The 17,873-nt window shown below is 30.5% G+C and overlaps 2 protein-coding genes across 3 annotated transcripts; both read left to right on the forward strand.

The window, feature by feature from the left end:
* Nucleotides 1–738: 738 nt before the first annotated feature.
* Nucleotides 739–1,985, forward strand: LOC133782476 (chlorophyll a-b binding protein 151, chloroplastic). Its single transcript, XM_062221796.1, has 2 exons — nt 739–977; nt 1,062–1,985. Exons 1-2 carry the CDS (start codon nt 832–834, stop codon nt 1,711–1,713), a joined length of 798 nt encoding a protein of 265 aa, XP_062077780.1. The 5' UTR covers nt 739–831; the 3' UTR covers nt 1,714–1,985.
* An 8,866-nt stretch (nt 1,986–10,851) lies between these two features.
* Nucleotides 10,852–12,349, forward strand: LOC133782487 (uncharacterized). Of its 2 annotated transcripts, none has more exons than XM_062221805.1 (2): nt 10,852–11,925; nt 12,068–12,349. In XM_062221805.1, exon 1 carries the CDS (start codon nt 10,993–10,995, stop codon nt 11,920–11,922), a length of 930 nt encoding a protein of 309 aa, XP_062077789.1. In that variant the 5' UTR covers nt 10,852–10,992; the 3' UTR covers nt 11,923–11,925; nt 12,068–12,349. The 2 variants fall into 2 exon arrangements, with proteins under 2 accessions (XP_062077789.1, XP_062077794.1); XM_062221810.1 differs by having other exon boundaries at nt 12,078–12,349.
* The last annotated feature ends 5,524 nt before the right edge of the window (nt 12,350–17,873 follow it).

Raw genomic sequence — 17,873 nt, forward strand, 5'->3', positions numbered from 1 at the left:
AGTTGAAGAAAGAAGTCACAATTTTCACAAATATCTCAAACTATAATTCAAACAAAGAAATGTATTTGAATTAGTAGTAAGTCTATTGATTATTAAAGAGGAGGTGAGACTTCAAATCCTCGTCCTCACATTTTTTGGCAATAATAAAGTGGGCTGGCCCAATACAGTACAAAGCAAGGCACGACATAAGTCGTGCCAATGGGTTGTCTTGGGTTTACTCTTTCAAATATGGGATAGTCCAAGCCCGACCCGAATTATTTATAGCCACGAAAATATAGGCCGTATCGGGCTGGGTCGGCCCAAATTTACAGCACTGCTAAAAACAAATACATAAATAAGATATTAAGACAATAGATTACAAAATATGTTAATTAATGAATGAATGAACTTAATCACAGAATAAGCAGGCAGTGGCCCAACAAGGGAAATCGTTACCCAGATGAGATTTCTTTCTTCATAATCCATATACATATATATACATATAAGACACGTAAGCAATACCATTGGCATTGGGCAACCACCCAAGAGCCTCTCTCTGTCTGCTCCCAAAAAAATTCCTAAAACTTGTGTTCTGTGGTCAGCATCCATTCAGATCCCACATTGCCACGTGTCAAGCCAACAACCTCTCAGAAAATCTGCATGGAAATCCACATTAGTTCAGGAGAGCCAATAGGATGTTGGTGACGTGTAGATTTCCTTATCCACAACATCTTCTCGTTCCTGTTATAACGTTCGATTGCAAACTCAGCACAGAGCCCAACCAACACATCAAAACAACACAACACAAACAGAGCTTACAGAGAGTCACTAAGCTTCACATACACGGCTACAATGGCCACCTCTGCTATTCAACAGTCGGCCTTCGCCGGCCAGACCGCTCTCAAGCAGTCCAACGAGCTCGTCAGGAAGGTCGGCGCCAGCAGTGGTGGCCGTGCCACTATGAGGCGTACTGTTAAAAGTGCTCCCCAGAGCATCTGGTATGTTGTATTACATATATATATATATATAGTAGTTTCATTCTAATACAACATATATATATTTATATATATACCCTTTAACAGGTATGGCCCAGATCGTCCCAAGTACTTGGGACCATTCTCAGAACAAATCCCATCATACCTGAATGGTGAATTCCCAGGTGACTATGGATGGGACACAGCTGGATTATCAGCTGACCCGGAGACTTTCGCCAGAAACCGTGAGCTTGAGGTCATCCACAGTAGATGGGCCATGCTTGGGGCACTTGGATGTGTCTTCCCTGAGCTTCTGTCCAAGAATGGTGTCAAGTTCGGCGAGGCAGTATGGTTCAAGGCCGGCTCACAGATCTTCTCAGAGGGTGGGCTCGACTACCTCGGCAACCCAAACCTTGTCCATGCTCAGAGCATCCTAGCCATCTGGGCTACCCAGGTTGTCCTAATGGGCTTTGTGGAGGGCTACAGAGTTGGCGGTGGCCCACTTGGAGAGGGCTTGGACCCAGTCTACCCTGGTGGAGCCTTTGACCCACTGGGCCTGGCTGATGACCCAGATGCATTTGCTGAGCTGAAGGTGAAGGAGCTCAAGAATGGAAGGTTGGCTATGTTCTCCATGTTTGGGTTCTTTGTTCAGGCCATTGTTACTGGCAAGGGTCCAATTGAGAACCTCGTTGACCATCTTGCTGACCCAGTAACCAACAATGCTTGGGCCTATGCCACAAACTTTGTCCCTGGAAAGTGAGAAAATAAATCCAACCCAGATAATGTTTAATTAGTTATATGCTCTTTTTTCTTTTAGTTGTAAGATTTACCTAAAAACTTTTTGTGTTCTGGTCGAAGCTTTTTTCTCTGCTGCTACTCCATTTGTACTGATCATTTAAGTTTTCACTAGCAGAAAGAAACTGTTTCTCCTTGAATAATTGTTGTATGTATATGGTTTGTTATGTGCTCGAAATGATTGCTGGTACTAATTAAGGAGTAATTAATCAAATTAAGAAGATTTGTTTCTTATAATAGGGACACACAAATTATGACTTGACCGGTTCTTGTGAAGACTGCCTCAGATTGTTCTCAAAATGTTCTCTTTGCTTTCAACAGCTATACATAAACAGTTAAAATATTATCTAATGGATGAATAAGTTTGTTTTGTGTGTGTGTAAGTATTTATATATATACATATATATATATATATATAACTTATAAGAGAATAGGCAATGTAGATTAAATCTACAATGTATCAAGTGAGTTGATATTGCAGAAATATCAATTTTAATGAAATGGGTTTATTTATATAGAAATTTAATAGTTAAATATGAGGTCATTAATATATATACACTAATTATCTATTGGATGTTGGATTTTTATAACCGATCAAATCCAATTGAATTGAGTCAACCGATCCGATCCAATGGATAATTGGATTGGATCAGTTTCATCTATTGGATACATCTCCTGGTTATTTATTGGATTGGATTGGATCCATTCAATCATTTAGAGTTTTTTTAACTCTAGTTTTTATGTATATTTTAATTATAAAATACACAAATTACTCATCCAAATGAGAACACTATTTAGTTCTAATAATTTAGAAGCATACAACACAAATTTATCTAAATTAGAACCATATATGTAATTGGATGATTATTAGATCGGTTCGGTCGTTTTTTATTGGATGTTGGACCCCATCCAACAACCAACAATCCAATTTGGATTTTTAATATTACATCCGATCCGATCTAATAGTAATTGGATATCTAATTTTTGGCGGTCGATTGTAATTGAATTGGATATATTCTGCACACTGTTTAACGCCCATAATGTGACAACCACTAAGCGGTAGTTATAGTAAAATTGGGTGGTCGATTCACAAGGAGGTAACCTAAAACCAAAAGATTAGTAGAAAGAACACAAAAAGTTAGTAATATGAAATAAATAAAAGTGGAAATGAAAAGAGATTTGAGATTTTGTTGTTGTCTTTTTGATGAAATGATAAAATGAGACAAGTGAAATAAAAGTAAGGTGTAATCAAGAGTTTGAGAAATAGAAAGGTTTTAAGAATCATACATATGCTTGTTTGGTTACTTAGTTACTTGATTTACAAAAATACACAAGTAAATAGTTCACATCCCAACATTTACTTGAAAAATCTAACTTTAATAAAGTCTATATTATTTTCTAACAAAAGTTCATTTGAGTTATAAAGTTCTTTACTTTAGGAGCACAATGTTAATCTTATGAAAAATCTAAAAATGACAAAATACCCAAAGGCAATAATGCAATAGAAGATTGGACATAAAATTATGTATTAATATTATTTTTACTAATTAGAAGCACATAGAAAGAGCATGACTAATCCTATATACTATTAGCACAAGAAAATAAAGATAACAAAAATAAAGATGAGGATGAAAGAACATAAACAACTCAAATGTATTATATTAAGAACATAGTAAATCAAAGTGATAAAATAACTTCACTAGCATATGGGATAATCCCTAATCTTCCTAGGAAAATTAAGTCATTATGCTCATGATTCTTACAAAATTCTAAAAAGAAAGTGAGTAGAAATTTTGCTATAGTTTCTTTACTCTCCAAATTATATACTAAATGTGAAAGAAGAGTCCCTATTTATAAGGGGAGAAAATGACTAAAAAGAAATTAAACAACAAACGATGTTTACAAAATAAATTTGAAATATTAATAATAAAATATCATTTTGAAAAATAAAATCTTATTATTAATATTAACCTAACTATTTTGGTGAATTGTCATTTTGTCATTTTTCTAAAACACCACAAAATATGAGATTTAAAGCTTAAAAAGGAAGGTCCAAGGTCCAAAGTGCATAAGAGAGTGAGTTGGTGGCAGGCTGAAACTTTGACCCAACTGCTGCCAGTGGGAGTGCGCCATGTGGCGCGGTTGGCTAGGAGAGGAGAAGGGCAGGAGCTGGACTGAGGCAAGTTGGGCCTTTGGATTGGGCCAGGTCTCGGGCTGTTGGAGAAGGTTTGGGCCGGAGCTGGCTGCTGGAGGATGAGTTGCTGCACGTAGATTGAGGCACACACACAACTGCTGCAGGCGGTTGGCAAACGTCAGGTGGCAAGCGCAAATGGTTGGGGAAAAAGGGACACCACGTGGCACGCTGGGAGAGGGAGAAGGTAGTAGGCCTGGGTTTTGAATTGAGCCTTTTGATTTCAAAAATACCACTTTTTCACTTCTTTTTTCAGCTTTACTTATTTCTTTTTCTTTCTTTTTGTTAGTGTTCAAATGCAATTTATTTCTTGAAAATTAAACACAAATTAAATTAAAATTAATATTTTCAATTATAAAATATATTACAATAAGTTCATAAAAATATTAATTAAAACTTAATTTATTTAAAACTATTAAATTGATATTTTTGAACACAAATCACACACCCCTAAAAGCCCACCATCTTTAAAATAAATAGGTTTGGTGAGTTAAAGTTGAGAGTTTGTTAAGTGTGGTACCTGTGATTGGGCTTCGATTGATAGGCTTTAGGTCTTAGTTAATTAAGTTCCAACTTTTGTCATGCTCTCAACTATTACAAAAATCTCTAATAATTATTCCTCAAAATTAGGTAATATATTACAATTCAAAAAATAAAACCATCCCATAAATATATAGGATTTAGGTTTTTTTTTTGTTTCATTCGAACTTTTTACTTACTAAGTTTTAACATTTTTTTTAATTCTTCTGCCTAGTTTTAATTTAACTAATCACAATTTTCTCCTGTGTTTTGCATATTGAAAAGGTTAGAAAATGGTTATACTTGGGTTAGAAAAAGGTCAAGGAAAGGCAGTAGAAATGGACTAGACAAGGGTTAGAAAAAAAGGTTATGATAAAAAGATTAGGAAAATGTCAAAGGTTAGAAATTAGTTTTTTTTTTAAAAAAAAAAACCTAAATCACAGTTTACACGAAAGTTCAGCATTTCAACCCAAAAATTAATATTTTTTGGCAAGTTTTTCAGCCCAAAATAGTTAAAAAAACACATACAAAAACTATTACATAACACACCCATAATTTAAATATACTAATAACAACTTACTTATTATCAATCACTTCACAATCAATTAAATTAAACATTCAAACATCAAATCTCAATCACATAACCACAAAGTATTATAAATTTATTTTCTCTATCTTTCACCTAACTAAATACAATAATAATAGGATAAAAAAATTAAAACCGAATATATGCTTTGGTGAGATGAGATGGAGAAGTTAGAGGAAGAAGAAGTTTTGTCATAACGTGCATTTTAGTCTCAAAAGGTTATTTTCTTGAGAAACAATAATCATGGTACATGGTAGGGATGGCAAAAAAAACCCGGCGGATCAGGGCAGGTCGGAGCCCTGACCTGACAGGGCACCCCTGATCCCCGAATATAGCTAGGGCAATAACGGGGCGGGTCGAGATCCGACCCGACTCACTAGCAATTGAAGCAGGACGGATCACGACCTGACCCGGTTATTGTTGTTGTTGTTTTTTTTTTTTGTAATAAAGATTTTTTTTAAAAACTAATTAATACCACTATTTAGGGTGATCCATGATCCAAATATATATATATAAATAAGATAAAGTATATTTAAGAGAGATAGAGGAGAAAATTGATGTTTTGCTTTGAAGTTTATCAATTTTTTTTTAATTTTAGTATGCAAGACCATTTATAAAAAAATTTAGGCAGCTCATTTATATCTAGCATGAGAGATTTTTTTACCATTTATTTTACATTGTAACATATTTAAAAAAAATAGTCTATCTTTTATTAAAGAAAAAAAAAAAAAAAAACCTTACCAGGTCGGGTCTGATTCGCTCCATCACATCCGGGGTGGGTCTGACCCGATCCGCATCAAATGCCTTGACAAGTTGGGTCGGGTCGGAGCGGATCTTTAGTATATGGAATTAGTATATAATATGGGAGTAATGGGGTCAATTTATTGAAGTTTCCATTTCATAAAAACTCTTCAAAATAGAAGCTTGGCTCGTTCTTATACTTAGGCAATTTTATTAGTAATATTATTCTTACTTGGAATAACTTTTATGATATTTTCTTCCTTGACTTGCTAAATGGTGTTGACCATTTATTGATAAAACTAGCACTATCTATGGAAGATCAATTATATATAACTTGACACAATAAATTTTATTAGAATATGTTTTAAGTGTATTAGCTTCAATAGTGATATTAATTAATTGGAAAAAATATTAAAAATAATAATGTATTAATCTTTAAATAAAATTCTTATCTTTAACATCATGTTTTAACAGACATTTGTATACAAAATTTTACTGTGAAAAATTCTATTAAATTCAAGTGTATTAAAAATAATCAAATATAATATTTACAATACTTATACATATTTTGCCACAAAAAAGAAAAAAAATACTAACATATTTCTAACAAGACTCATACGTTTGTTAGGATTTTCTCCAAAGAAAAACAAAAATATTTGGTAGGGCTCACATAATCAATACATTGGGGAATTGGACAAGATTGTTGAGTCAGATTGGATATTTGGATAAGCTATATATTATGTTTGGTTGATAAAATATTATTATTATTTTTCTCAAACTTAGAACAAGATAACTAATTTTTGTCACAATTAATTTGTACCAAAAATATCACAGGAACCTAATAAATTAGATTAGGTTGGGCAAGTGTTTTAGTTCTTGGGATTAACTTATATTATATACCTTTACTCAAATCATAGATGTTCCACATTGTTTTTTCTCATATATGATATTCTTTTTCTGACTATTTTCTTGAATTTCTCATCAGATATTGATGATCAATAATAATAAAATAATAATCACCTCTTATTTTTTTTATATTAATTTATATATTAGAATGCTATAATGTATTAGAACACAATAATAAATGCTACACTAAATATAATATTTGATAATTTTTGTGTCAAATTTAATATTACATTTAGATTTTGGGATCATCTTATGATAATAAAATAATAAAAATTAGGAAAGAATCATTGGTAGACTAAAAGAAGTTATGTATACCTCTTTTTTTTTTTTTTCTTTTTCAAAATGTTTAGATCATGTTCATAGCTTATAGCTTTATACTATATGTGATTGTGATTATAAACAAATATTATATAGTGACATTATTTTCTAGATATCATTAAATTCAAATGATATTATATATATATATAATATGAGTGCAAAATAGTTTCTGATGCTCATACTCATGCATATCGTAACACCTGTGATGATACTGATATATCTAAGTCTATATATCTATGTATATCTATATATATATATATATATATATATAAAAAAATGGAGAATTCAACTATAGCTTCACTTTAAGTCTAACAGTGGGGCTCTCAGTATTCTTGATTTGTGAGCAGTTTTTTGTGCGATTTTTTTTATGATTGTGCATATTGTAGCTATTTATAGTATCCTATAAATTTTCAGAAAATTCTGAATAATTTACAATACCGAAAACTAAGTTCAACATGTTGCACGCGTGACTAATTTTTTTTATATGCGTAGAAAGTAAAATGCTTGAATCTAGTTTTCAGTACTGTATACATGGTCATAAGAAAATATACATAAAAAAACTATTCACGGATCGAGAATACTGAAAACCCAATCTATCTGTTGAACTTAGAAGAAAGCCCCCACAACAATAATTATCCTGTATATATATATATATATATATATGACACCGACTATGCTATAATAATGATTTGGATAAAATTTTGGAAATTCTTTTGAGAACAGCTCTAATAATGATGGCAATTTTGTCACCACACTATTATCACTAGGTTCAACGTTTCCCATTCAAACATTACTTGTATTTTTTCTTTTCTTTTTTTTTTTAAAAAAAAATTGTTCAAAGTAAGAAGAGTAATTTTAATGGCCCCACAGTGGGAGCCATCTGTTATATATTTATATGTGTGCCGAAGATGTCGACATCATTTCGACAATGATTTAACCCTTAGGCAATACCAAACCATTGTATCAAAAATAATTAAAATTAAAATCAGAAAAAAAACTATATTGTATGCAAAGCAAACCTAACACATATTGTGTAAAGGAATGTGTAGGTCTAAATTTGTTAATGAGTAATTATTTCCATTTGGTATGAGTTGAGTAGGGTTGGCATATTAATTGAATTTGAGTGCACACAACATCTACATACATGTGCTTTGTAATTAATATACTTATTATTAATCAATGCCAATTGTGTCTTGTCCTTGGATATAGAATCTTAAACATAAATGTGTACATTATGTCGAGTTGGGAAATTTTGTTAGAAATAATAGAGAAAAGATGAACAAAAAAAAAAAAAAAATATATTAATATATTTTATTAAAGAATAGAAATAAAATAAAATAGTATAAAGAATAAATCAAAATCGAGGTAAGAAAAACACACTGAAGAGAGAAAGAGACTAAGGGCCTGTTTGTCATTGTTTTCTGTTTTTTGTTTTCAAAGTTGTGTTCTCAGAAATGAAAACAGAAAACTGTTTTTGTAGTTTTCAAAAAACAAGAGGTGTTTGTTTAATGTTTTCTAAAATACAATTTTTTAGTTTTATTTTTTTTAAATCTTAAATAAAATATTAACAATTATATTTACAAAGACAAAAGTATTTTAAAAGTTTGTAATGAATAATGAGATAAAATAATTTTTAAAAATAATGATGAAAAATAAGAAGTGAGAAAGTAATGAGAGAAAATTTGATAGAAATTGAGAAGAGAGAAATTGATCCAAGAAAAAATGAGAGAGAATGTGATGAGAAAGAAAGGGAAGAGAGAGAAGTGAGTAGAGAGAAAGTGATGAGAGAGGAAATGACGAGAGAGAAAAAATGATGAGAGAGAAAATGATGATATATTAAGTGATGTGAGAGAAACCGAAGAGAGAGAAATTAATAAGAGAGAAAATTATGTGAGAAAAAAAAATATTGACAAATTTTTTTTGAGAACAACAGAAAACAACTTTTGTTGTTCTCAAAATTTTCTGTTTTTTGTAACTTTGTTTTTAAAAGTTGTTTTCTGAAAACAACGCCAAACACCCCAATTTATTTTCAAAAAATAGCTTTTAGCTTTTAAAAACAAAAAACTGTTTTTTAGTTAAGGTGTCAAACACCCTCTAAGTGTGTTATACTCTATATATATCTGTGTGTCCTAGAATGAAAGGAGAAGCCTCCTTTTATAGATTTCATGGAAAGTTGAAAATGTGTGAGAATCAATTGCATTAATGTCAAATATCCAACAAATCTAGAATCTTAATTTCCGAAAATCAATCAGAATTAATAACACTTATTCTGGTAATAACAATAGTTACCCAAAATGAATTTTTTTATAATCAATCAGAATTAATCATACTTATTCTGGTAATATGAGTTGTTACCTAAAGTGAATTTCTGACAGTCAATCAGAATTAATCACACAATATTATGATATCTCAATTTTAACCAAAGTGACTTGCCAAAATCAATCAGAATAAATCACACAATATTCAGCCGCTGAATCATTACCATTTTAGGCATCGATTTTTCATTCACTCAATTTTTTCCAACAATTCAAAAATATATTTTTGATCAAATTTTAAGGAAAAATTTGAGATAATTTGGATTTGATTATTTTAAAACAGTGTGCGTATATTTCCAAAGACTATGTGCATGTATTCAATAGTGAACCTACCTATTGTCTCTTCCCAACAAAATATTAAAAGGCAACCCTAAGTCCATAAAATGACCAAACTAGTCAATATATGGCCGAATAAGATTTTCTATAAATAAAAAATGGTTCAATTTGAGATATCAAAGAATTTGTCTCTCACCCTTCTAATGCCCCAAAAGACGACCCTTCTACCAACCCTAGAATATATATATATGTATATACAATTTGCTCAAAATTTTGACCCCAAACTATATTAGCTTCTTCTCTATGCCATCTTTCATAATGAAAAAAAAAACCCTAATTTGGGTGATCAAAATTTGCACGTATGAACAAGAAAAACCTTTTTCCAAACTTTGCTTTGCCGATCATTAGATGGACAAGCTTCTCTTTTTTTTTTGTTTTTTTTTTTTAATATAATTTTTCTATATAAAATAAACTCCCTTTTTTTACGTGGGTAGTTCCAAATCTCAAAGGAGTAGAGTAAGTACCACGTTATTATAAGATATAAGTTACACGTTCTAAGATAGTGAAATGTACTTAAAAAATATGTATGTTTCTACTACCAAAACTTAAGAGAATATGTTATTTTTCTAGACACAAGGAATAAAGGTTGAAATCTTGGAATATTACCCCATTATCTCAAATATATTATATATTTTTTTTCCTTTTAAACCATTTGATCTTGTCTTAAAAACCCAAAAAAGCAAACCCTATCTACCTTATCTAATTCGACTCTCATGATAACGATGATGACAATTTTTTTTTTTTGGACGAAAATTTCTTAGTTAAATCCAATTGAAATATTAAAACAAGTCCACTCTCACACGGGTCATGAGTCACCACCACTACCCTTCCCATCCACCAAGAGACAGCACCAACCCCACCCTCACAGCCCAAGGGCCCATGAAAGGGCCCACTCCAACCACGTGCCACATCGTGGCAAGTGTAGGCCCACTAAGGCTTCCAGGGTGCCACGTCACAAGCCCATGGCGGTCCGAATAAACTCTGTTACTGACTTGGGATATGCCGCTACGTGGCAACAAGCCTAGTCGGATCTTACCTCGCATATCCCAGAGTCTTCTATTTGTCAACTTTTCTCATAACCAATTACGAAATAGTAATTTTAAATAACAAAAATAAAAATAAAAGTCATTTCTAGTTCTAACGAATATTCTCAAACAAATTCCTTTATAAGCCTTCTAAGCTCTAACAACATTCCTAATTTCCTAAGCTTTTTCGTCTCAAACTTTTTTAAGCACCCAAAAACCCACTTCGAATATTATAAATACGATCAAGCGTTTCCGAAAACAACCAAGCTATATATATATATAACCAAATTATTCAGGTTTTTCAAAAATGGCTGGATTCGTACGTACAAAACGACTCAGTGACCCGCTCGACGCGCGAGTTAGGGATCGCCTCGTCGGGAGAGATCCTGGCTCCGACCACGGCTATTCCAGCAGCGGGAGCGAGCACTCCGCCGATGATTCTCCGTGTTTGTCCGTACTCATTCACTGTTTTCTTGAGGATGACGAGTCCGAGACCCGGTCGTCTGGTTTTGAATACTACGATTCCGACTCGGAGCAGGTCGAATCGGTATCCGATCGAGTCGATGCGACCGAGTGCATTCTCAGGTCCACGGCAGCTAGCAATGCTGATTCGTACAGGAAGCTTCTTCAGGCTCATGTTTCCCAAGGTGTTGAAGCTTTCTCGCGCATGAGATCTAACAAGCCTATGTTCAGGCGAAACGTCATGTCGTTATTACGCGATTTGGGACACAATGCCGCGATCTGCAAGACCAAATGGGAATCCTCCGGCGGAATCACCGGCGGAAGCTACGAGTTCATCGACGCCGTGCTTAAACCTAGCTCCTGGTCAGGAACAGCAGCCGGGGAACCCCGCCGCTACTTAATCGATCTCGACTTCGCTGCCGAGTTCGAGATCGCGCGGCCGTCGGCTCAATACTCGAGGCTGTTACAGTCTCTTCCGAGAGTATTCATCGGCAAAGGAGATGAGCTGAAGCGGATCGTCAGAACAATGTGCGAGGCGGCCAAGAGATCGTTGAAAAGCACAGAGCTTTCAATACCACCATGGAGAAAGAACCGGTACATGCAGAACAAATGGTTCGGTCCGTACCGCCGGACTGTAAATCCAGCACCGGAGATAACGTCTCCGCCGGTGGCTTCCCCGGCACCCACTTCCGTCGTGAAATGCCGGTGGGTTGGTTTCGATAACGTCGTGTCCGACGGCCACGTCAACGGCAGTTCTTTTGTCCGAATAAGATGATAAGTATGCGAATCGCAATAATATTTTTTTTAATATTAAAAAAATAGATTAGATTAATATTTATTTTATTTTTTTAATTAATTTATTTTAAAAAATCCAAATTAAGAAAAAGATGTAACGCGGAAAATGCACATTGTGTACATAGCGGCGTACAGTAGTGATTGCGAAGAAGAATGATGTAAACGAGTCGTAACTTATCGAATCGTGACCGTTGATTTGTCCAAAAACTGTAGGGTCAGACGATCGAGCGGTTGTAAGAGACGGAGAAATTTATATAATGTCAATTAATTGTACGTATAAATCAAATATTTATCCGGATAGGATAATATAAATATAAATATAAATTGTGATTGCGATGACGTGGCGGAAGCGTTTTGTGTATACCGGTAGTAGTTTTCGCGAGCTAATAGATTTGACGTTTTGATGAGTTGTGTTGTTTATTAAATTTTGAATGGAAATGGGTGCACCAAATTTATGTGATTGTAGAGACTACACGACAATAAATGGAGAGAGAGAAAAAAAAAAAGAAAAAAAAAGAGAAATTAAAAGGGATTATAGGGTAGGGGGCAAGAAAGGGTTGTTTGGATAAGGTTTTTTAATAATTGATCGGAGGAGGGGACAAAGGCAAAGTAACCCTAAATATTCTTCCTCGGTCTTTTTCTTTGATATTAAGCTCATGGCAACAAGAATTGACCAATCAGAATTGAGAAGGTGTCCCTCGTCCACCGAGAATTGCTAGGTGGCACTATTAGTGTCCAACAACATAATTAGTTGATATACTTTTATCCCTAATTCAATATGGAGTTTAGGATGTGATTGGTAGAGTATCAAAATCTAATTTTATCACTTTAAAAACTTAAAAGTAGTGGGACGTAGAATGTTTTTGAAAATAAAATTTAAATCAGTATTCTAATTTTGTGTTATAAAATCAAAAACAAGAAAATCACGTTTTCTTTGGTTCCAAATCATTGTATCATAAAATCTTACAATTCTATCACTTTTTTATATTTTTAGATTCTATATCAATTACATATTCAGTTTTTTAAAACCCAAAAATAGTTTTTAGATACTGAATCAATCACATTTTCAAAAACATATTTTTAAACTATAAATTCAGATTTTATTTTAGAAACACACTTTTTAAAAATACAATTTTCCAATCACGAACCAATCAAGCATTTATTTATTTGAATTTAATAAATATTATGAGGTATCGTTAATCGTTATCTCATGTATTGTTTTGGATATATTAATGTATCAAATAATAAGATTTATTGTCCACCCCTTTAACATACTAATCGTGTTTTTTCTTTCTTGAATGATCATCGACAATGAAAAGAAAGAAGTGAAAATAGATTTTAGTAAAATGATATTTTTGATAAGGTGTCGTATCTCAAGTGTACTAGATAAGATGTTAAATGTGTTTGAAAAATTATTTTGCAATTCGAATGAACTACGATAGGTGAGAATAGACATATTTTTTTTTTGGGTAACGTTATTTTGTAAAATTATATTTTTGTGATGATTTTTTTTAAAATGGTGTGTCGATTTTTTATTTATTAAGGTGAAGTGTATTAAATATGATATCAAATTTGTTGAATTGGTTGTAGATGGTTTATTTTGATGGTGAAGTTCTAGAAGTTGGAGTTTTCTTTTGCACTTAAATATTTTCTTTTTTAGATTTTGTAGAGAATTTGACAAAAATAGCTAATTTTAATCTCTTTCTCAATGTAATTTTATTATTAGGAATTTTAAATTTTTGGTATTTGTTTTTTTCTTGGGTGCATGTCTTATTCTTGCCTACTTATAGCTTCACTAAATAGGCACTACCAATAAAAAATGATTTTACTTTGTTGGAAGATATTTTTCTTTCTATTATAATTATAAATTCTAAAATTGACAAATTTTATAGAAATATCTTTTTATTGGAAATGTAATTTTTGAGAAATTAATTATTATTTCTATATTGAGAAATTTGATATGACTCACGTATTAACTGTCCCCGCAAATCCGTCTCTGTCGGATCAGAATCAACTAAATTAGCAAATCTTCATTAGTTAATAATATCTTCAAATATTTTTGCTTTTATTGAAGATTTTTTCTCAGTCTTTCGGAGCACAAAATTGTTTCTATAAACAGACTTCTACGGCCTTGAGAAAAAGTGAACTCTGTGGTGCATAGTTTTGTGAGTGAATTGTTATATTTGTGAGGGCTCGTAGTTTGTATTTAAAATCATTGTATTCACATGTTCTTGTAGTAAAATGAGTGTTTAGTTTTGCGGTGAGTCTATACCACAGTCATGAGTTAATACAAGTTGTAATTTGACCACAATTCTTATAGTCTTCGGGAGAATATTTTTACAAGCCTTGCTTCGGGAGAATGCAAGCACTCACTGGTCATTGAAGGGAGTTCAAGTGGTTAGGTATTTCAATCAAAATCAGATTAGTGAAGAGAAATACAACAAAGTTGCAGCAAATCTCAAGAGGGAGTATTGTTTTGTTTAAGTCAATATTTTTGTACTTGTGATTTTTTATTAATTGATTTTATTCTTTGGGCGTGACTGCAAGGAGTAGGTTATTCAAAATAGTTTATGAACCTTGTAAAAATTTGTTGTATTCTTTATTGTTTTTGTACTGTTTTTATTATGTTCAGTTTCTGTATATTTTGTCTCGACAGATCTGAAATCTGTTTTAATATTTGATTACCATTCCGCAATTTAATTAATTCAAGTGCTTTAATCAATTTAGTCATTACTAAAAACAAAATTTCAATAATTTATGTATTTTATTATTCTAATTCATGAGTGTGTTTTTAATCAAAAGAGGACTTCATTGAATAATTAGTATCAACTATTACACAATAGTTCACTGAATTAATTATTGTTTTTATTACACAATAGTCAACTATTACCCAATAAGCATATTATTCAAATAAAAAAGTTGGAATCTTGTAAAAATTCATTATATTTTTTTATTATATTTAGTTTCTGTGGTGAACCTTAATTAATTCAACTGATTTAATTAATTTATTTAATACTAAAAATATAATTTCAATAATTTATGTATTTTATTATTATAATCCATGAGTATTTTTTTAATAAAAAGAAGATTTCATTGAATAATTAGCATAAACTATTACACAATAGTCCACTGAATTAATTATTATTTTTATTACGTAATAATTAACTATTACTCAAAATATAAGTTATTCGAAAGAATTTGTGAATTTTGTAAAAAGTTATTGTATTTTTTATTATATTTAATTTCTATCCTCACAAGTTCTTAATATTTAATTACCCGTTCACACCTTAATTAATTTAATTATTTCTAAAAACATAATTTCAATCATTCATGTATTTTATTATTCTAATCCAATGGTGTTTTTTAATAAAAAGAGGACTTCATTGAATAATTAGCATCAACTATTACACAATAGTCCACTGAATTAATTAGGATATCTAAACCACTATTATTTTGCAACATATCAAAAAAAAAATTATTTTAAAGATAAAACTGTTTTAGAAAATGATAAGACTATTGATTATGTGTCAGCTTGAAAAGAGTGATCAATACTAATTATGAGCCGATGCTATCACTTGTGTGACTGTGTAGTGAGTAGTAATAATTAATGATAGTTATCTTTTCTTTTCTGAATACCAATATATGAGTTTTCAATAATTAATTAAAGTGGTCTATTTAAAAAAAAGTGGTTTATTTGTAATAGTTGTCATTAATTATTTGAAATAAACATTTGATATGATAGGTGGGGTTTATGGTTGTATTACACAGTCAAAGATTTAGTTATACATCTTATAGAAAAACAGAAGCATTGTATGATTTATCTTTACAAAATAGTTTGATTGATGTAGCATCATTGAAGATTTTACAAATAGTTTAAATGTGTTATGTTCTATTATTTATTTAGATTTTATGTTTTGTAAAATAGTTCAAACAAAATCCTAAATCCATTTTTGTCAAAGTTTTTTCAATTGAAATTATAAATAATTTACCAAATTAACATTTCAGAACAAAAATAAAATCATTTTGTTTAAAAACTGTGTTGTTATATTCAATTTTGTCTTTATTAAAATTGAGTTTATGAGTCTATTTGAATTATTTTACAATATATAAGGTCTAAAAATAAATTTTTTAAAACACAGAATCCAAATAAGTAATGAGAAAAATACTGCAAAAACATATAAACCCTTCTACAAATGAATTTAGCTAATTAATCTTTGTTACTGTATTCACTTGTGACCAATAATAATAACAATAATTAGTTCAATTTTCAAAGTGCTGACCAAGTAACCCTTTCATGAGTTACAAAGTTTTCTCTTAACCATTCTAGACGGATACAATGCTACTTTTCTAAAACAAATTAGACAAAACCGCACAGTGTAATTTAGATTTCCAACAATATAACTTAGAGGTATCATCAAGTTTCACTATTATAACCAAATTTGATCAGATATGACACATTCACTAGTGTGACAAAAAAAGGAAAAAACAAATTAGCATAATTTATGAGAATCGATCAAACGTGTTAATGGACGCTTTTTAAATAAAGAGATTCGAGGTGTTATTATTAAAAGGGTTTTTGTTAAAGTAATTTTGCAATCTAATTTTGATAATTTTTTGTAAAATGGTCTCCGACACTTCAGACAACTGGTCGAAATTTTAGATATGTCATTTTATAAAATATTATCAAAACTAGACGAGAATACAAAATAACTTAAGAAAAATGCAATTTTTTACATGAAATTACTCTTATTAAAACAATAGAATTTTTATTTTTTCATGGAATTCTATAGTTTTTTATTTTATATTAAAAAAAATCTCATATCCAAAGTTGAATTATTTCTTTCATATTGCACCACAAGCCTACTTTTTCTCTAAGTGTTTCACCCTCTCAAACCCATCCTATACCAAAGACAAGCATAGTGGTAAACCGAGGCCAAAATCTTTAGGCATCACTTACAACGTTATTAGTATATTTATAAGAATTATCAATTTTGATAAAATTCTATTATATTTAACCTTTTTTTTTTTGGTAGAATACATCTCATTTGTTTAATCTAATAAAAAATATAACAAAATGACTAAGTGATTTAATTGTTTTACTTCCTAAAATACAAGTTCCAAAGGTAGGTTTAGTTATTGAAGAAGCTCAATTATTCGTACAATTTGAGAATATTTTAGGAACAAATTAAAGTGGTAAGGTGTGGTACTTAAGCAAAGTATCTTTTTTATTTTATTTTTAACAATCGGAGAGTGGAATAAGTTCAAACAAGTACACATCAAATAAATTTGTAGCAAATTTAAAGCACAAGAAGTTGTTAATTAGGTAGTAAATAATGAAAAATCATATCTCTCCTATATAATAAGTGTGTAATAACTGAAATTTTTAGTTTTAAATGTTTTTTATTTTTTTAAAGTTAACTTTAACGGAATATTTTTATATTTAATGAGAGTTTGTAAACATTTAAACTTAAATAATAAATAATTAAACAAATTAAAATATAATATTTTTGAGATATTTTACTATGATAATTATTTACAAATAATAAATAATTAAATAAATTAAAATAAGATATTTTACAATGATAAATATTTAAAAATAATAAAATCACGCGTCTTATAATTCAAATAAAATTTAATTAAACTAAACCTCACTTATTAGAATAATCTCTTCTATATAATAAGTGTGTAGATAACGAAAATTCTTGATTTTAACAGTTTTTTATTTTTTTAATGTTAACTTTAACGGAATATTCTTATATTTAACAGAATATTCTTATACTTAACGGTATTTTGTAAATACTGAAACTTAAATAAAATAAATAATTATAAAAATTAAAATAAGATATTTTTGAGATATTTTACAATGATAATTATTTAAAAATAATAAATAATTAAAAAAATTAAAATATGACATTTTTCAGATATTTTACA

This window comes from Humulus lupulus, chromosome 1, assembly GCF_963169125.1.
Source record: "Humulus lupulus chromosome 1, drHumLupu1.1, whole genome shotgun sequence".
NCBI lineage: Eukaryota > Viridiplantae > Streptophyta > Magnoliopsida > Rosales > Cannabaceae > Humulus > Humulus lupulus.

Coding starts and splice junctions, on each gene's coding strand:
- LOC133782476 (XM_062221796.1), top strand. CDS start 832: ATGGCCACCTCTGCTATTCAACAGTCGGCCTTCGCCGGCCAGACCGCT. Junction 978..1,061: donor AGTGCTCCCCAGAGCATCTG/GTATGTTGTATT, acceptor ACCCTTTAACAG/GTATGGCCCAGATCGTCCCA.
- LOC133782487 (XM_062221805.1), top strand. CDS start 10,993: ATGGCTGGATTCGTACGTACAAAACGACTCAGTGACCCGCTCGACGCG.